This window comes from Protopterus annectens, chromosome 9.part0, assembly GCF_019279795.1.
Source record: "Protopterus annectens isolate FY-2018-M chromosome 9.part0, PAN1.0, whole genome shotgun sequence".
Lineage (NCBI taxonomy): Eukaryota > Metazoa > Chordata > Ceratodontiformes > Protopteridae > Protopterus > Protopterus annectens.
In genome coordinates this window covers 1527975823-1527997989 of record NC_056743.1, presented here as the reverse complement: position 1 = coordinate 1527997989, position 22167 = coordinate 1527975823, and the positions used below count along the sequence as shown (strand labels likewise).

Sequence of the window (22167 nt, the reverse complement as noted above, 5' to 3'; positions counted from 1 at the left end):
ATGTCTGACCTGCTCACCAGTTCGAGGGATGCCAGTGGCACTGGTGAGGTCATGGGAAAGATGATCCCAGGCTTCTAATTTATATTGGGAACCCTGGTACTGGCCCTGCAGCAGTCTCTCTTCATGGTCTTTAATGAGGAGTCTTACCATGACTTTGGACTACTGAATGCTTCAGCACTGTGCTCGGAAGCACGATCTTTATCCAACACCGACAATGGTGTCAACAGGAGGAAGCTACAACCAGTTATGAGATGTATTCCCACCTGTGGGGGTTTAAATAGGGCTGATTTCCTGCACTTTGCCGTGATTGGATAGTTTTGAAAATGCTAAGCTATGTGCAAACCTGCTTACCTAAGGTTGGCATTGCTTAAAGGGGCATACCAATTGGCAACTTTATTTAGCTGGGCTACACATTGCTTACACCTAGTAAGCAGAGGTGTGCAATGCTTAGCATTGCTTATTTTTAAATTTGCACACTATTTGCTGTTTGGCATTGATTTATCATACATTACATGCTATATGTTTGTTTGGTATTTGTGATTCATGTGTATGTACACTGTATGGGGTACTGGTGTTTATTGGAGGATTTCACCACTTTATTACAATGACACCTCACATCTGGACTTAATGCAGTAGTCCAGTTCACATATATATGTTATGTATTAGGTTATACAACATAAAACTGTTTATAGATTCCTTTCACATGTAAATGGTGATTTTGCTATAGTGAGGATCTGTTTGAGTATACTTCAGTTTTATGTACAGCTGTGATGGCTTACTGGTTAACTGCTATGACTATAGTGTACAGTGTCCTGGGTGCAAGGCCTGTTTATTTTGTTGCTGGAAAGAACAGGGGCTGTTGGCTACAAAGTGATTAAAACACTTTTAAGCAGGTGTAAGTGGGTTTGCGCGGGTTTGCACGATGGTAAGCAATGCTAACTTCCAGTTAAATATGCTTACAAAGAGTTAGCTTCAAAGTTGTTTAACTTGTGTGCGCATTGCTTACCACTGTGCAAACAGGCATAAACCCACTTACTATTGCTTAAAAGTGCTTACTCCTGCTTCCCCCCTCACTAATTTGGAAAAATGAAATGTGTTTTTTGGGAAAGTGGTAGATTTGGACACTCTATGGATTTATCATTCATTACACATTATAACTTAATTTAGTATCCCTGATCCATGTGTATGTATACTGTACTGGGCACTTGTGTTTATCTGTGAATTTTACCACATCATTACAATGACACCTCACATCTGCACTTAATGCAGTACTCCAGTTCAGAAGTATATGTTATTTAGTAGGTTATACAGCAAAGAAATATTCATAAATTGCTTTCACATGGAAAATGGAATTTACTATAGTGAGGATCGAACCGGGAATGACTGCTCACAAAACAAATGCTATGACCACTACACTATTGCAGTACTGCTTCAATTGACTGTATCTTGCTATTTATCTTCTTGTGCTATTTAAGCTACAATATGCGTAGCTTAGCAATGGGGAAACCCACGCACCTACGGTTAAATTTAATCTGATAAAAAAATTCTCTACTATTATTTTCTGTTAAGAAGGGCCAGATTACACTTATTGTTGTGGATTCCTGCATGCATCTGCACAGTTGGCAGACATCCTAGCAACCCCCCATCCCTCTCAACCTCTTCATACAAATTATCTGGACAAAGCTTGACAAACTGGGTACAATTAGGGACATATTTTAAATATTGCTCTTATAAATTAGGTAAGTTGCTAGAGTAACAGGATCTGATGGATTTGGTGCCTGAGACTCAGATATATGACATTATTTAACAGCTTCAATCCTGACATCATTCCAGGACAAATGGGATACAGGCCAACTGCATGGGCAACAAATCTGGACATTCTGCAAAGATTTGTACAGTTGGGAGGTATTCAACCTCCTATCAGCATTCTCTTTCATTGTCATTGCTGAACGGCACTTCTTGAGTGCAGAGGTGTGTGTATTGTGAAAGCTCTGCTCTCAAACACACCCCCTGCACTCGTCCATGCTCCATGTCCATTTAGGAGCAGAGGCAGCGCACCTTCATTACTATGCATGGCATGCTGCCGTACTGCTCTTAGACAGTCATTTCACACGGAAGATTAGGGATCCTGGGGATATTCTTTGATTGATATATGTATATATATATATATATATATATATATATATATATATATATATATATATTCTGGAGAAACATGAACTCATGCGGCAATTAAAGCTGAACTCTTTTAGAAAGCCTGGGCTAAACTACTACTGTTCAATTAAAAGTGCACTGGAACTTAGAAAATTGACACATTGTTTACATGACTAATTGTATTTTATTTTATATTTTTTTCTACAAATTGGTTTTAAATACCATTTTAAATAATTTGAAATTTAAGTGTATATTTTGTTTCCATCATCATACATATATATTTTTTTTATTTTTATTTTTTCTGGTTCTTTTTTTTCCACTTTATTCAAAATGATGGTAATAACAATACTAACTAATTATACAATTATATAGGTTTTTAGGGTTCTTGTACACAGACCTGAAGAAGTCTAGAAGGACGAAAGCGATCTTTGTTAACAATAGGTTATGAAAATAGAAACAGATTTTTACATGCAAAATGTATATGTATATATTTATATATAATTTTTGATCACAAAATGAACTAAAGTGGATATATTTCCAGCCATGTAGTATATTGCCTTGTATAAAATCACAGACTTAATAATTTGGTTAAATAAGATGTACCATTAAAGTACATTAGGGCTATATATTATTATGACAGCTACTAGGTAGGGCAGGACTAGCTCGAATGTCACACTGATGGGGGAAGGGATGTGAATTTAACATGTGTACCAATAACACTTTGCTTTACAGCACAATAAACCACTCCCATGCCTGATAAAAAGTGTATATATATTTAGAAAGTTTGTGAGGAAATTATTACTCTATTTTTGTTTTACTTGGATCGCTTCTCTATGTACTTAATAAAGGATTTTCGACTGGAAACAGACTGCCTGCCTTGCTTGGATTACTTTCGAATACCTAGTAATGCTGTAGAATTATATATTTTCTATTATTACTTTTTGACTTGACAAGTTTACGTTCGCTACTGCTACTTCTACTACTATTGTCTGATCTGATTAATATACAGTGATTTTCATTTATATAAATGTATGATTGCTTATGTCATAAGTGATAGTTTAATAAAGATGTTTCTTGTTTAAAAAAAGGCAGGAATTGAATAATTTATGTAATACTGCTTAAGTTATATGATATATAGCAATATATTCGAAGTATGTTGTTGTTTGTCTTTCGGCTTTTTCCCGGTAAGGGGTCGCCACAGCGAAACTCCGGTCCGCTAATGATTGGCAGTAGATTTTTACGAAACGCTGAGGTGCCAGCTCTATGCCCAACCTTCAGCGAAAGGCACGCCCATGTACACATGCATGTCTTTCGAACGCTACCCAACCGCGGGGAGGACATGCAGACTCCACACAGAAGGCACTCCCAAGCCAAGCCGAGAATATATGTGAAGTATAATGTTTGTTAATGTTAGTTTGTTAATACAGTTTAATTGCTTTTGTATGAATATAAATTTGCCTGTGTCACAAGTGACAGATAATTCAGTAAAGCTGTTTAAAATAAAAAAAAAGATCTGGTAGTTGCTTATATTCAGTCTTCTGTACAGTGGTGAGATTCATGACAGGAGCTTATATCATGAAATTTCCCACTTGTAGAGTGGAACTTATACTAATGAGGCACCAGCTAATAAATGTTCCTAAATCGCATGTTGTACTCATTGTAGCTAGGACCAAAGCTGTGCTGAAAAACTCATTCACCTATGTACACTCACATGACCACCTGCAAAGTGCACAGAAAAGGTGTGGGTGGGTCAGTGGCCTCAATGAAGACATGGGGAAAATTGGTTTAGTTTAGTTCTGCAGCTAATACAGGTGTTAAGGAATAAAAGTATTATTGCAGTTAGGCATTATGCACCTAGTAGGCATTTTCTACGCTAGTGTACACACCCTAACACCATCATGCCAGCACCTAGAGTACGTTAAGCCATGATGGTACCATGATACCATGACTGGTCATGCTAACTAGTTGACAGATGTTGCATGTCATGTGCTGAAAAAGTCAACATGTGTGACCAAATGTGGACTATCATAGTTCTCTGTAATATAGCCTGGCAAACGGCCATGGTTTCCACTGCCACTGATGTTGACTTAAGGCACTCAAGTTTCTTTAACTAGGGACATTAGAGTCCAGCAACTAGGGATGTTGCCTTAACTGCATGTAACAATGCATCCATCATTTACTGCTTTATATGGCCTGTTATCAAGGTATGAAATATTCAGTTGTTAATCCCAAATGCAATCTATCTGAACAAACTTAACCGATTCAGTTGTAAACCTGTAACTTTTAAGAGCAAAATAACAGTACTCTGTTATCTTAATACAGACAGTGCCAACTCTCCAAACCCCCTTTCATGCTCTGCTGTGCCACTCTTGGTCTGTCTCAACTGATTTCACTTCCATTCTGGACTGATAAGGTAAAGGAAGGATTAATAGCATGGACTGAATCTCCCCTACTAATTTCTCCTTCATGGACCTCCTAATAGACACCTTCAATGACCATGTGCCTATCTTTGCAGTTGGAAAGACAGACAGCATCCAAACAACACCTAATTTCTAAATGACTTGGTGTCTCTAAAATGTGTGTTCTCACTTGAGTGTCAAACATTTGCAGTGATTTTATGTCATTTATATGTAATATTTATTGTATTTATTTATTACTACTTGATCACAGGGTAGGCAGAAAATATAACAAGAATGAAGAGCTAACAATGTAAGTCCTATCTTGTATTACATGGATGAAGAAGCATGGAACTTTGAATGTGCAGGTACAGGCTGACATAGGTTCATAGGTGTATACTAAGTCAACAACCACTGGGACATTTTTAAACCTTGCCATGCATCCTAAAGCTCTGACAAGTTCTGGTACCCCTGGTAGTGTAAGCATGTAAGCAGGGCATGGGAGATGAAACAGTTACAAGCAGGGGCCTAGGAGATCAAAAGATACAAGCTGCCTGCATCCATTACAGATGTAAGGGCCAAACCAGGGGTGATCTTCTGGTTCCCATCCAGTTGTTCAAGTTACACTTGAATTGGGTTATAGAAGTCCCTGGGATACATATATATATATATATATATATATATATATATATATATATATATATATATATATATATATGGGTTCCTATCAGTTCACCGACAGTTCAGAACATCGACACTCACATCTTCGACACCAAATCATCGACTGTTCATAACATCGACGTTTCAGGTAAGCGATCTTCCCCCTTACAGGACCCATGGTAGCACTCGTTTCTCTGTTACAACGGGTAAAGTTTACGTAATTCTTTACAATTTACCCTGACAGCGTTGTCCTTACCTTCATAACAGAGAAACGAGTGCTACCATGGGTCCTGTAAGGGGGAAGATCGCTTACCTGAAACGTCGATGTTATGAACAGTCGATGATTTGGTGTCGAAGATGTGAGTGTCGATGTTCTGAACTGTCGGTAAACTGATAGGAACCCATATATATATATATATATATATATATATATATATATATATATATGTATATAAGGCAAGGTTTAAGTCTTTAGAAAGGGTAATTCTGGTGCTGTTTGTCTGGGGATATGAAGGAGTACATAGTTGTTAACAAGATATATTATCTTTGTTTAAAGTATTTTTAGTTCTCTTACTTGATTTTCTTTTAATATGTTGTTATGGTGGTTTGTATAAAGCATCTAAATAACTAGGACTTGGACTTTATGTAGTAATGGATATGAAGGCATGAAACCAAACTGAAATGCAAACATTTATTTTGTTTTTATTGTTATTCAGATAAAGGGAGACTATCTGAAGCAGCAGGTTGTTGATGCTTTTTCTACAATGCACCAGTTTTTAGACAAGGAAGAGAAATCTTTCCTAATGAAGTTGGAATCAGAACAGATAAAGAAAATGGAGCATCTAGAAAGCAACAGGTCCTACTTGCAGACAGAGGTTGCTAAACTGGAGCAAGCAATTTCAGTGGTACAAGTAAGACTGGAATGTGTCAGCCCCACAGCAATGCTTAAGGTGACTACCATATTATATTAATACTAACTCTTTAGTGGTGTGATGGTGTGTGACTTGGTGACTGAAATATGTAACTGAAAAAGTAGTCTCAGAAACATATCTAAAACCTGTTTGACCCAAGCAACTTGTCCATTTCCCATTTGGTGTGCCGTAGATTCTCTTAACTTAACATTGTTATACCCATTTTATTAGCTGCCTTTGCCATTAACTCTTGAATTTCTCTTCTCCTGGCCACTGTCAGTCTGATCGTCTAGCCTTTCTGAACCCAAATAACTTACTTATTCCCTTACCCCATCTGGGGTAACCTGCCCACATCAACCTGGAGGGTTTCTACTTTCCAGAGAAAGAATGTCTTATTAATCATCACATAGTCTCTATGCTATATCTGTTGCCAAATGGCAAGTATATAATGTTGAGGACTTTATGCCTGGTATCTGCAGTCTTCTAGAAGTTTGAGGTCCCAGTGTGTAGTGCAAGGAATCCACGATAATAATCATACCATGCGCACGGGCTTCCACATACATGCCTGTCCATACTGCTTGCTGCTACACTGCTGTACAGGGATTCATTATTTTTGAAAGCTTAGTCCCCTGCCCCCCCCCCCAAGAAGTCACTCCTAGTGTGGAAACTGCCTTGTAACTGTCTCTCTGAGATGATCAAGTATGTGTCAAACATTCATTTTTATATTCTGTGTCTAGTCATTACCAGAACTAACACTGTTACTGAAACCTACACTGTTGGTGCTGCGGTGAGATCCCTCTCAGGGCTTACTGAATACTTTTAACTAAGCTACCCCACAACATGTCTCTTTAATCACTCAGCACCCTTTCTGTGAAAACAAGTATCTTGTTTTCCCTTCAGTTGTATATCTTTGGTTTTCTTCTGATTTCTTACTTTAAATAAGGTATACCTTGGATTCTTGGACTGCGCAGACAAACTAAGAAGTTTGAATTATGCCACTAAAGCAAGACATAACATCAGGATAAAGGTAATGCTGGGTTTATCCTTTGATGCGGTAGTGGTATGGTCATGATCCTGAAGGCAGTGGCAAACTGGTCACCATCTGTGAGTAAATGTCAGCATAAGTGACTTTAACTACCCCTCTATAGACTGAGAAACTCACATTGAGGCTGGATCTGAAAGCCGTCTCTTCTGAAGTAAAAATCAACAAAGAAAATCCAGCTAAACCAGTAACACGATGGAACTATTCTAAGGCAAACTACATCCTATTAAGTGACAGCGTGTCAAAATTCAATTCTCTCCCCAACCCTGAGACCACAGCTACCAATGCAAAATTATTCACAGAATCCCTGTACAAACGTGAATGATTGCATAGAGGCTGCCATACTTACCAGAGGTAAACCCAAAACAAACACTAAAAACAAATTCCACTGGTGGAATCTTCACCTAAAAACAGTGTGTATAATGAAAGAAGAAAACTCATGGCCAAAATAGGAAGAGCAACTCAGTTAAAAATTATGGGACCCCAGACCCAGTATCACTCTTATTAACTATCTAACCACCTAAGCCTACTTTCTTCCATTCAAAGAGTCCTGGATGCCCTATCAATCCATTATTCTTTCTCTTTAAAGCATGCTAACTACTAACCTTATCATCTTGTAACTCCTTTTTACCCATAGCCGGCTTTAGGTACCAGTGAACCCTGCGGTCGCTGGGGACCCCCTGGTCCTGGGGGGGGCCCCAACCTCAGCAAGTTATCTTATCTTGATAGTTTGTAACATGTCTGTTAAACTAACAAAAGCTATACAGGAGTCTTGTATGCTTAATAAATGGGGGGGAGGGGTAATAATAACTCTTACTTATATCTCCTTCAAAAGTCAAAGATCTTTAGTTATAGTAACAGGCTTCACAATTCCATTAAATGTTTTACCACTGACATAATGCCCCTGGCTTAATTAAACCCTGCTGGTGAATATCCTCTCCACTAAAACTAACAACATAGCTAGCTGTAGGTACCTACAATACCTGTGGCTGAAGGGGGCCCCTTAATCATCCCTAACTGTGTGGGGGCCCCACAAAAGCTGCTGTTGGTTGGGGGAAAATGAGGAGAAAACATTTTATTAATGTTTGCTTGTACTGTTTAATCTGAACAGGGCTGTGATATTACCCTGTTAGGATAAAGCTGATAATAAACATGAATAAGGTTAGAACTAGAGAGAGATCAGCAACCCAGAGTGACTGATTTCAGTGAACATCATACAGTTTCAAAAGAGCTAATGCTTCTGATCTTCAGGGGTGGTGTCAAAGGAAAAAACTTCAAAGACCAATACACGTAAGGTTCAGTTAAGGCACTTTTAATTTACTTGCCGCAAGGAGACAAAAACATGCAAATACAAGGATTTGTCTAACTATTAACAGGAAGTATGTTCATTCCTATACTGTTTTACAAGACATGGCCTTCTAAGCTGACATAATCAAACACAACTTTTAGCATTGTTCTACAGCAGATGTTGCTCAGATTTTCTGCTGACATGACTAGATTTCTGAGAAACTTTTGAGAAAAACAACCTGGCCTTGGTGACCATTAATCCGTTTACAAGCCTCTATTGTACAGTGTTACTTTTCAAGGTACTCATCTAATTCAGATACAAGCAAATGCTGATTGCAGTTCATATTTTCAAACAGGCTTTGTCCTAATTATCTGTAACTTCTACAGCTGTGTATTTTCTCACAGCACAGCGGAACTTCTTGTCTAAGTTTCATACAAGTAGTATTGTTCTATTCATTATTTTCCTAACGCAAGCAGAAATCACCTGCTTCTCAGTAAATTTCCAAGGCACAAGCAAGATTTTAGCTAACAATACAAGGTCAGAAAGCAACTGCAGTTTGTACAGATTTATGCAGTATGAAATAGAATAAATGTGTTAACCCTTTTCAAGCTCTAAATGCACTAAGCATATTACTAATGCACACATTAATACATATTTTTCTGACAGGTGGTTTCTCTTTCAGGGAGATTTATAAATACTGTCAGAACACCAGATACTGTAACTCTCAATATCTTTGCTGAAGACTTCTGCTCAGTGACAAAAATAATAGCAGAATAAAGGCTCAAAATGAGGATCACATTTTAAACATTGCTCCAATTCGCTTAAAAAGTTACTAGAATAGCACATTTTGTATCAACCTACATTTTTTGGACAATAAGAAGTATAAAACTACGATGTCTGGATTTACTGACTGTCTGTAATCATAAATGATTTGCTTTTTATTCTTATATATTTTTTTATGAAGGACAGAGCAAAATTATGAGGCAAAATCAAGGAATATCTGTGAAATCAGGGACAGTGACAGGTATTCATTTACTCCTCAATGAGATAAAATGACTTACTCCTGCTGTTTGATAACTGCTAAACAGCAGTCAATGGTCTGGTGTGGCACTACCAGTGTTGCACAATGTATTGTTATTTGCTGAAATAAATACAAAACTCGTATTGCTGTGACTTATGCATGAGAGTGTGTATATAAAAATATATCACTGATTTGTATCAGTGCACACATCCAATAATGTCGAGACACACACATTTTTCTGTTGGGTATCACAAAAAAATGCAGCTAACAAGTAATTATATTTTAAAAGTAAAGCATAAAATATATCACTGAACATTAAGACACTTAGATTTTCTAGGAATCTGGTGCCATCCCCACTCCCCAGACTGTAATAATGGATAAAGAGTGGGTCCCTTATTCATCCTTGACTGTGTGGGGGCCCCACAAAAGCTGTTTCTAGTCGGGCAAAAATGAGGAGATAAGAATTATTTAATTTTCTGATTATGCTCTTTAACCTGAACAGGGCTGTAATATGACCTTGTTAGGATAAAACTGATAATGGCCTCTGCTATCAATCGCACCCACTTTCCTCACAATCACACATCAGGCATGTATACAGGTGGCTGCCTTTGGGGGTTAGGGTTGAGGAGTGAGGAGGCATGCTATGTATATGTATTGCAGCAATTACTCAAAATACATGACCGTCGCCATTTGAACCTTTGTTTTCATCCCAATCTAACACCAGAGGACTGCATAGGCAGTGACTGTCTTTTTGGGGGGATTATGGAAGCAGGCAGTATTCCAAGACAGGATCTGTGTATCCTCACAACAAACTGTCTTGTTAGTTTATTGTGAGCTCTGATTTTGTCAGCTTTGAACATTAAACCTTGGGCATAACTTATGTCTTCATCATAAGAAAAAAGTAAGATTGCAATTCTTTTTCTTCCTCATAAATATTGTTTAGGTTACTGCTGGATTAAAAGGTTGGGAAATGCTTTAAAATGCATTCTAGAGCATCTATAACCCCTATGGCTTCTGGGGGCCCTGGCTTAATTCAGTTATTTCCTAAATGGTTATTACTGTGCTGTCTTGGTCAGGAAACGTATGTTGAAAGGATGCAAAGGAAAGTAAAGCTGAACAGCAACACAGAATTTCTTTCTTTAATCATAATTTTTGTTCAAGCCATCATTGGATGAAAAAGTTGTGCAAAAAAAAAAAAACACCTAAAAGCACTTCAGAGCATATATAAAGTCCTGGCTTCTTGAAAAAGCAGAAGAGAAAAGTAAAATATGAGAAATGGGGAAAAAAAGTAATTTGCATGGTGTGGGGAACCCAAGATGGGGATAAACAAACTGGAGCACTGGAGGATGTATTTGTGTTTTTTTTGGGGGTAGCTGAAATAGTAGGCAATGCCCTAGGGCACCATTTCACCTAAGTTCGGCAGTGTACAGAGTTGTTGTAATGTATCCTTGTTACATCTAAATGACAATAACTGCCAATGTCCCTTTGTGAGAAAGGCCAACATACTGCGGTAGATAAGCTTGTTGTTATGTAAGAGCATTGTAGCTACAGGCCAGTCTGTGTGCACTACTCCTAAAAGTTTGCAGCATGAGCTAAAATGATGGCTAGGAAGTCTGGCAGTGACAGGGTGATACTTAGACAGGAAGTGCTCAGGGTCCCCCAACTTGACATTTGCTGGGGGCCCCCAAAATGCTAACACCAGCCCTGTTTTTACCCTATTCTCTCTGCTGTCATATCTTCACTCTATATTTACTATCAAACATAGAATCTTTAGCTACATCTATAGCTGAACCTTGTTCTATCTTCCTGAGATTTTATTATTGATGACTTTTGCATCTTTTAAATTTACTTACTTTCTGTCTCCTTGCTTTTTTTCCCAATAATTGAGTAATGTAGCAAGCTGTATCATTTTTATTGGCAATGCCTGTATTTAATGATTTTTGTAAATATTGTAATTATCTGGCTATAGCCACCTCTGTGCTGTAATTACCTTGTTGTATTTGTGCACTGGAGTTTTTCTCCCCGGGCCTCCACTGAAAATGGGCTCTGTTCAGCCCAGAGGACTTTCCTGGTTAACAAATGTCAATAAATAAATAAATAGTGTTCTGTTACAGAACTATACAAGAAACTAAGAGGTCTAATTAATTAAGTCCAAGAAGGTCAGCTATGAGGTCAAGATAACCTTGCAGGCTAAGGACAATAACAAGAGCTTCTTCAGCTATGTCCAGAACCTTAAAGGTAACACATAGCAGTATGATGCTGGAGGTGAATGGTGCTACCTTCACTGATTAGGGTCACATAACAATTATACTGGCTGACAAATTCACCTCAAACATAATCCCCACTCCTCCCCCCAGTTCCACCAATGAATTCTCCTCCTAACATACTACCCCCAACTATTAGCAGGAACCAAACCCTAGCAGAACTTGCTAAAGCCAAGAACACCACCTCCATGGCTCCCATCAATATCCCTGGTTGCCTTCTGTCCTTGGTTGCCTCCTGAACAGTCTAAAACATGACCTAGCAGGACCACTTGAAACACTCTTTAACTACAGCCTTGGAACAGGCTACATTCCAAGTGACTGGAGGACCAAAACTGTAATTTCCTTCACAGGGGCTGACCACCCATTGACCCAGGAATCTACAGACTCATCAGTACAACACGCCTAATATGCAAAGCCATGGAATTAATTACATGGAAATGATAAACAAGGATATTGGCAGCCTACAAACATTGGACCCATCCCAATCTGGCTTTGTTAATGGAAGGTCATACTTGAGAGGATTGCTAAGGCAACAGACAAGTGTAGAACAGTGCCTATTGCATACCTTGATCTAGCCAAGGCATTTGATACAATATCCCACTCAGGCACTATTGACAAGCTCTCTGAGCTATGCATAAATCCCTTCATAACCTGCTGGATGGCTGGCTGACAGACAGGACCAAGAAGTCAGGATCGGTGAGACCGCCTCCAGCAAAGAGACTGGTCACCGGTGGAGTACCTCACCATGCTGGGCCTGCTTCTGTTTGGCATCTACTTCTCAGAAGTCAAGGCTAATGTGCAAAGCCTCTGACTCACCAGGTTTGTAGATGACTGTAAATTGGGAGCTGTCATAGATTTCCCCCAAGACACCTTGAAAGAGGGTTTAACACAGACAAATGACAGGTCCGAACAATCAGTGCCAAAAAAGCATCATTATAATGGCTTTTGGAAACTGCCAACCCAAGTTAATCACTCCATTGATAAAATACACCTAAGACTTGACTCACTAGTAAGGTATCTAGGAAGATATGTAGACAGCACTCTGGCGTTTGATGGACACGTAACTGAGATAGTAAAACAATCATTCTATGTTACCCAGCTTATAGGTAAGAAACAGAATACAAAGGATTAGTCCAGATAAAATCACTCTGGCTAGCAGGTCTAGGAGACTCCCTGTGGGGAACACTTGTCTATCTACCTGCTTAACTGAATAAACTACTTCAAACTTCAACAAGGCATCTTTATTCCTCCCACAGGGATGGTTTCATAGAGGGAATCTCCTAGATCTGCTAGCTAAAGTGATTTTATCTAGACTAATCCTTTGTACTCTGTTTCTTGTTAGTCCTGCCACCATCTGGGTTACAGGTGGGATACCAGACTTGACTCAGACCTTCTGAATTACTTCTGTTTTCAGCTTACAGGTAAGGGAATGGCATCCAGGTCTAAGGAAGTCATAGTGGCACTCTACTTGGCCTTTATTATAACTATCATTAAATACAATGCCCTCTCTGACATGTTCTAAACAGACACTTGCAACAGTTGGAAGGCCCACAAAGGTTTCTCACCAGGTGAATTCAGGGCATGAATACCTTGTGCTATACTGATCACCTAAAAGCTCTGTCTCTGTATTCAGTCTCCTACAGCCTGCTGAGAGGGGATCTTTGCCTGGCTTTCAGGGCTTCCTCAGACCAAGACTTGATAGATCTGTTGCTGGGTCTACTATACATGATCGAAATTTCAAAAAGCCGAAACCCATATGGCGAGACCATATGTTCGAAATTTGAAATTTCAAACATGTAAAAAAAAAAAAAAAGCCTGCCTACACATTGCTAGCAGGGGGAAAGCCCCACTGCACCCCCACACTCCCTGCTATTTAAATATACCAACTCTGAGATCGCACTACAGTGCAGAAAATGGAAATTTTCCCATTCCATGCTATATAGAGCTGTCCGTTCAAAACGTTTAAACTTCAAAAAGTCGATCATATGATCTCGGCCATATGAAAGTCTGTCTTTTGGAAGTTCAATCATCTGTAGGAGACCCGTTGCACATGTGCAAAGCAAATAACATCAGAAACACTAGATCCAAAGATCTGAACTTCACTTGTGACATAAACAGCATATGCTGGAGAGACACATATGTGTCCCAAAGGATCCCCATACTATGGAATAGGTTCCCATCCATGTAAAACAGAGTTCATCCCTGACCCTATTCAAACAAAACCTTGACAATTACATGGAAAAATTGTGAATTTACCCCAGATTATCGGTAAAGTCCAACTGAGTAGGAGCCCATTTTCAGAAGAGACATGGGGAGAAAAACTCCAAAGTTATTTTATATTATTTTATTACAAACATGACCCCAATGTTCAGTAAAAGCAAATTAAATACAAATTTTATTAATTGCTTCTCAGTGAGTGTGGTAGATGTTAGCAAAACAAGAATGCAGAACATTTAGCTAGGCAAAACATTAGGAATCAGAAAGAAAAACAACTTGAATGTGTGGCAAAGAAAAACAGAAAGACAAGAAAAACAACAAGCAAATATAACAATTGTGATGCTTCTAAGTTTGGTCTAGGTGTAGTCATTCTTCAAGAGGGTAGGCTGGTAGCCTATGCATCGAGAACTCCTACCCAAACCAAGATGCAATATGCTCAGATTGAGAAAAAGCTTTTGACAATTGTCTTTGGATGTTCAAAGTTTCATGATTATATTTATGGTCAACCTATCTAGATACAAACTGACCACCAACCTCTAGTTACTATTCTGAGAAAGCCTATGCATACAGCTCCTCCCAGATTGCAACGCATGATGCTCAAATTGCAAAAGTACAATTTCAGTCTTGTTTGCACAAAAGGCAAACTTCTTTATCTTGCTGATACCTTATCCAGATCGCCCAGAAATACCATAGAACAGCATGACAATGAGCAATCTGATTTTGAGGTCATGGAGGAGAGAAATTTTTCTTCTACATGTCTTGATGAGCTTAGAACTTACACAGCTTCAGAACCAATTCTCCAGAAGCTCAATCTCTTTATCAGTCGTGGATGGCATTCGAAACAATCGTGTTTACCAGTGGAAGTACAGCAGTATTTTCCTTACAGAGATGAGATTTTGTCAGACAATGGTATCATCATGAAAGGTCCAAAAGTGATTGCTCCAAAATCCTTACAACAAGAGTACATTAAAATCTTACATCATGACCACCCAGGAACTGATTCTAATAAAAGAAGGGAAAGCTAACGTCCAATACTGTCATTACTAAGTTGAAGAGACACTTTTCTGTCCAGTTATTTCTGACAATGTTGCAAAGTTTACAAGTCAGCAGTTCAAGAAATTTGCAGAAGGCGTGGGACTTTGTTCACATTATGAGTAGTCCTGAATACCCACAGTCAAATGGCTTGGCTGAACATGCAGTTCAAAGTGCAAAACAGCTGTTAGAGAAATCCAAAAGTGACAATACCGATGTTTTTCTAAACTTGCTAAATCTCAGAAACATTCCTTGTGATAATCATCTTGGTTCACCTGCCTAGAGACTTATGTCGAGACAAACCAGAACCACATTAACAATCAGCAACAATTTATTGTGCTAAAAACAACAAAACAGTGAAACCCCCAATTGTTGAAAAAGTGTTTGTCCCAGAAGTCCTACTACGGTAAGACCAGCAAACCTCTCAGTTCATTAAAAGAAGGAGAGATAGTGAGGATACAGACGTCAAAAGGTTTTGATTGCATGAGATTTGTGAAAATTTATGTCAAGAGCAGAGATCATACATTGTGGAATCACAAGGAATGTAATTCAGACGAAATTGGAAACATTTATTACCAGTGTCCAAACCAGTGTTACAGCATCTTGTCTGTGACAGATTCTAGTTCTCAGAGTAACTTGTCCAATGTTCTGTTCCAGAGGACATTCTGTCAGCAATCCCTGTTCTTGAGAAAATCCCTGAGTGTCCTGAATCAGTACATTCCCCAGTGACTGTCCCTGTTGCTAAACCCAGTCCTAACTATTACCTGGAGGACATTTCAAACCCGACGTTTCTTCCCAATGTAATACCATAGGCACTCTAGTTATCACCCAGGATTGTATTTATTAATGACTGCCCATGTCCAGGAGGGTTGTGGGTGCTATTCTCAGTAAGAATTTATTGTGCCCCACCCACTAGTCCAGGTTCCTTTTGAACAGTGTCATAGAGGTGCTCTGCTTCACATGAATTGGCAGCCTATTCCAAAGACACAGCAGTCACTGGGAGACAAATCTGTCCCTCTAGCATGCCCTATTCAAGTCGCAGGCCATATTTAGGTCCCTGGCTCTTGTCCTGCTTGATTTATGGATGTGCAGCAAATTCATTAGGTTTGGGTCAGAGATTGCTCTGTAAGCCAGTCTTCCCTAAGAAGTCTATAGACTACTGAGTATAGTGACAGGGACTTTAATTGGTCTGTGTAAGGCATGTGCTGGAGTCCCTTGATCTTCTTAGTTAGAAACCTCTGAGGTCTCTCCAATTGCTGCAGATGCTTTGTACAGCACATGCCGAAAGAAGCATTATACTCAGTTAAGGGCCTGATTAGTGACGAGTATAGAGGGGATATAACCTTATTTGTTCTAGATGCAATGCCTTTGCTAAACAAGTGTGCTACGTAGAAAGCCTTCCGTACTATAGTAGACACACGATGGTCAAAGTTAAGGTTACAGTTTACTTCTGATCCCAGATCTCTTACCATTTCGTAGGTGCATAGGGTATTGTTGTAAATGTGATAGTGTGAGGGGACATTGTTTTTGCAGAAGGGAATGATGATGCATTTCTTTGCACTCAGTTTGAGACAGTGACTAAGACACCAGTTGTTGGCCTGCATAAGACCCTCCTGAAGTATACTGACATAATTTGGGGTTTTAATAATTGTACACAGTTTGCAGTCATCCACAAACTTGGTCAGCCACAGCCCCTTACTTTTGGCCTGAACTTCTGAGAAGTATATACCAAACAGTAGGGGGCCCAGCACTGACCCTTGTGGCATGCCACTGATGACAGGTCTGCTGGTTGATGTGGAAGCACCCCTTTGATAGTGTGTTACCTGGTTGTGAGCCAGTTGGCAACCCATTTAACAACAAAGGGGTTTACATTCAGTTTGCTAAGTTTACTGGTAATGCCTGAGTGTGGGATTGTGTCAAAGGGCTTTTTCAAGTTGAGGTATGCTGTGTACACAGATTTGCCCTCATTAATGGCCCTGGTCACATTTTCAAAGAAATCCACCAGATTTAACAAGCAGGATCTGCCCTTGACAAAGCTGAATTGGGTTGGATCCAAGGTTTAGTGGTCTCCTATGTCTTTATTTATGAGGTCCATGATGATACGTTCTGTGTCTTTAGAGATGAAACTGGTCAGACTTATGAGTCTATAATTTCCTGGATCTGTTGCTAAGCCACCTTTGTGGAGGGGAATAACTGTTGCTGTTCTCCATTCTGCAGGAACAAGGACAGTGGTTAGGTTGTGATTGAAGAGGGCACTTAATGGTGATACTAGTTCATGTTTTAGTTTGTTTAGAAGATAACCCGGGATGCTGTCTGGTCCCATACAGGCTGTGTTTTTTTGCTTTAGACAAGGCTTTAATGACCTGCTCTTTGGATATGTAGGGTGGGGGGATGTTGGGGGGGCAAGGTTTGTACTAAGTTTGTAGGGGATAAGGGAGTGAAATTTTTGTCAAATCTGTCCTCTAGCAGGTTTTCTATCTCTGTGGGATCAGTGTGGGATGGCGTTAGTCATTAGTTTGGAACATGCTTAGGTTCTACCTTTTAAGCTATGCACATAGCTGTAAAAGTCCTTATGATAATCTCTGGCTGTGATTGCTAAGTTTTTCTCAAAGTAATCCTTAGAGGATTTGACATGTCTTATTTCCCTGCTGAGGCTGAAGAGGGTGCTTTTCCATTATTGGGGCCTCACCTTAGTTTTCTTAGATAGCAATGTTTTGCATTTGTTGTAAAGTTTGTTGATGCTGGATGTCCACCAGGGTGGCTTTTTTTTACTTGGGGCTCTGGCTTTGAGTCTGTCTGGAACAGCTGAGTGTATACACTTATATAAGTGATTGTATAGAGCTTTATTGTAAGCTTTGGTATAGTTACCACTTCCAGCCATGGGTGGGGCTTGGAATGCATTTATACCCTCCCTAGGAGGGTATAGTTTGCTTTGGTGAAGTTTTTTAGTCTGATTTCAACCTTTGTGAGTTCTGGTGTTACTGCCAGTTCGATGGTGACTGATTTGTGGTCAGATTTAACTAATGAGGGTCCAACAGTTGCAGTGGTGCATCTGTTTGTCATGTTAGTGAGGACCAGCTCTAGTATGTTTGTTCCTCTTGCTAGGTTTTGAATAATTTGTTCCAGGGCATTTGAGTTAACAAAAGTCAAGGAACTTTTGCGCTACTGAGTTAGGGCTATAGTAGGTTTCCAAGTTGATGGTGGGATAATTGAAATACCCCATGACCAGTGTGTTTGACCTATTTGGATTGAATCCATTTTGATCAAGTAGGCGTTGTGAGCATCATGATCCATGGAGGAGGATCTATAACTAGCTATGTCTTGAATGGGGGTCTTACCTACAATAATCTGAACTGTCAACTTTCTAAGCCTATAAGACCAATACTTAAAAATCTATCTCTAACTCTGGGCCTTTGTTCCCAATTATTTTTGGACTTTTTCCTGATTCTGAGGTTCTCAAACAGAGATCTGAAGTTCACAGCATCTGAGGAAATTTTGACTACTACACAGGTCCAGTCAAGGAACAAATGCTATCCCCATGTGCAAGGACTCACTTTTGGACATCGCATGACATACATCATAGTGCAGTAGATGGGGAGCACTAAATCATTATAGTACAGTGCTGTGATGCTAAGGGGTTGAGATGGCACTCTTCATCCATGGCTCCAAAGCACATGAAGTGTTAACTACAATACATAACAGTCACATTATATGTATATCCTGCTCCTTGCTTGCATGGTACACATGTATATTGCCCTGTGTAGTCTCCTTATGTACCTATATACCTGTTGATATACCTATCAACCCTGTGGAAAGTCTCACTGCATTAACTTACAGCATAGGTCAGACATGCATCATACATGTAAGTCATGGTAACTGCCGGGGTGGTGCTTAGATACATTATATACAATACCCTCAACATTACACACTACTTGGCAGTTGAGAGACTGGATGCCCATCCTACTGATGTACTATGGTCCCTGTTGACCATTTGGGACCTTTCTGACAATGTGTGAGCAATCTATGGGTGGGTATTCCATGCACCCTTCCCCTTGATTCTGTGTGTTTATGACAGTTTGACTAGTCCAAATAGGTCTTCCTGTCTGGCTGGTATTGGTCCACTATCTGCTGGCTCATATAGGGATGGTACATAAGGCACTGACTGGTGTGGATGGCGGAGACGTTGCTCCAAAGCTAGCCACTAGCACATGTTGCCTGACTACAGCCGATGTTACTCTTAACATATACATACTGTTCTCCAAACGTCTTCATTGTTCATACAAGGTTTGCACCTTTGCACATTATATCTACGTTATATATTTCTGAATTGCTCTGCCATGCTTGGTGTCATTGTTTGCATAATTAATGTGCCACATTTGCGTGAAATTCCTAATTTCCATATCAATGTGTAATCATCTATATGTATGTTTCACACTATGTAGCAATGCCACCTATATATCTGAATCATCCACACCCTGTGTTCTAACACTACCTGTACTAAATCATAATGTGCATTGCTCTAAATATTTATTAATCCCAACCAGTGTTAAATAGAAAGAAATAATAAAATGAACCAACCATCTACAGCTGTAACTTAAAACAAAGGCTTATTTATTCCAATGAATAAAAACAGGTTAGCGCTTTCATGCAGTCCTCTGCAATTCATCGGACCACAAAAAAAACAGAAGTAAGTACTCTTAAATAACAGAATCACTATAGTTGACCAGTTGGCATAATGGTTAAGGTCTTTGCCTCCCATGCACAAGGTACAAGGTTCGATCCTGACCTCCGACCAATGCCTGTTTAGAGTTTGCATGTTTTCCCTGTGTCTCAGTGGGGTTCCTCCCATGTCCAAAAAAACATGCTGAGTGTTTCCATCTCAAACTCATCAATGAATGGAGCTATGGGCAGCAGCACAAACTCTACATGGTGCCCTATAGGGGAAAGAGTTGTACAGACAAACTGCTTTGGGCATCCACTGTGGTGTGCAGTATCCTCAAGATAGGAGAACACAGATCACAGACTGTGTGCTGTGCCACTCGACAGTGCAAAATATGGCTCTAGGTGATTCTGTAATGTGACTAATGTCACCAAAATGGGCATGGGTAGTTACTGGGGTGAGGACCTGGCTTACTCCAACCTACACTAGGGACCCATACTAATGGTGAGAGGGGTATATGTGCCCCTATTGGCCAGTGTGTGCCCACCATAAAGCCCATAAAGCCCAGCAGCCCTGGGTCAATAAGCTACTGGCCAGTGTCTAGTTGCCCAGACTGGGTTACCTGAGATAGCTCTGTTGAGTGAAAAGATGGACGTAAAACCAACCAACCTGCCAAACATGAACTGAGAATTGCTACGTTTAATGTAGGCGCACTGACAGGATTCAGCTTGGAAGTGGATGACATGAAGTGGATGATACGGAGGAGGCTGGACATCCTATGTAGACAAAAGACAAAAGGGAAGCGCAGCAAAGCCACTTGGCTTGGGATCCAGACTCTACTACTCAGGAGGGGGACAGGCTAGAAATGGTGTAGGAAATGTGGTGAGAGAGAGAGGCTTCAGAAGGCATTGAGGGATATCATCAGAATTAATAACAGACTCATGGCAATCAGACTCCAGTGTAATGATAGGGCAGTATTCATAATCTCAACCTATGCCCCAAGGTTGTGATTGACAGCAGTAACAGGACCTACTAGATAAAGCAGGACAACATGAAATGGTGTTGATAGTGGGTGACTAGAATGCACATATTGGGACAGACAGAACTGCCTGGGTCCACATGGGGTGGGGCAAGAAGAACAAAGAAGGAGAAACCATTCTAGACTTCTGTCTGGCAAATGGCTTAATAGAAGCCAACACATGGTTAAGAAAGAGAAACAGTTACAAGATCACATACAAGAGAAGCCAATATACAACTAAGGTAGATTTCCTCCCAGTAAGGAAGGGAAAAGGCACTAGGGTAGAACCCATGATTGCAAAGTCATTCACAGTGAAACGGTTGGCCCACAGCATAAACCACTAGTTGCCACACTCAGCTGCAGGCAGTGCTCAGAGAAGGTTCTAAGGTCAACAGAGACCAGACTGAAGACCTGGAAGTTAACTGGAGAGAAAGTACAGCAGTTCAAGGAATTACTCAGGGCTTCTAAAGCTTAAACCACCACTCTTGCTGCAGACTTATTACCTGCAGAATACCTACAAAAAGCTGCTAAAGCTATAGCCTACTCCATATCTATCCTCATCAACAGAACTATCTCCGAGGGAACCATCCCATCACTCTGGAAAATATCACATATTATCCCCCTGCACAAAGGTGGTAACTCCAATGATTTATCTAACTACAGGCCCATAGCCAAATTATACCCTCTGGCTAAAATCATGGAGAGGTGCATTCATAAGCAGCTATTAAACCACTTACTAGAAAACAACTTAATAGCTATCTGCCAACATGGCTTTAGACCATTTCACAGCACCACCTGTGCTCTCTTATCCTTCACTGACTGCATCAATAAAAATCGTAATAATGATACTCTATCCTCGGCTCTCTTTATCGATCTGTCAAAAGCTTTTGATATGGTCAACCACCAGCTACTCATAAACTTACTCAAAAACTTTTCACTAGCTCCACCTGCTATACAGTGGTTTCAATCCTACCTAAATAACAGGCAACAAGCCGTACTATGGCAGAATAGCCCGTCTTCCCACCTCCCAATTACCGTTGGAGTGCCTCAAGGCTCCATACTCGATCCTCTCCTCTTCTCTATCTTTACAAACAACCTACACTCTGTAATACCTCAAGCCACCTGTATTCAATACGCAGATGATTCCACATTAATATGCTCAGCCACTTCACCATCACAGCTACAGTCTCTTACCCAAAACGTGTTTAGCACAGTAGAGTAATGGCTCCTTGACCGATGTCTCATTCTGAACCCAAAAAAAACAAAAATGTTATTATTCACCCCCACTCGCAGAACCTCCCCACTGAACTTTAATGTTTCATCTACTAATGGTACTGTTATATCTCCTGATCCTACCACAAAACTTCTTGGGGTACTAATTGATAATAACCTTTCCTTTGAGCCCCATATTAACAACACTATAAAAACAGTAAACAAAAAACTAGGATCCCTCTATAGAATCAAACCCTTTCTGACCCCTCTAGCCCAGACCACTATTGCCCGT

General features: G+C 39.9%; 1 protein-coding gene across 1 annotated transcript in view; it reads left to right on the top strand.

Annotated features, from left to right (window-relative positions):
• Positions 1–22167, top strand: part of LOC122812160 (zinc-binding protein A33-like) — a 416491-nt gene that overhangs the window by 223381 nt on the left and 170943 nt on the right. The window contains exon 3 of the mRNA XM_044084481.1: positions 5927–6160. Coding sequence (XP_043940416.1) covers positions 5927–6160 — 234 coding nt within the window. The remainder of the gene's footprint in view (positions 1–5926; positions 6161–22167) is intronic.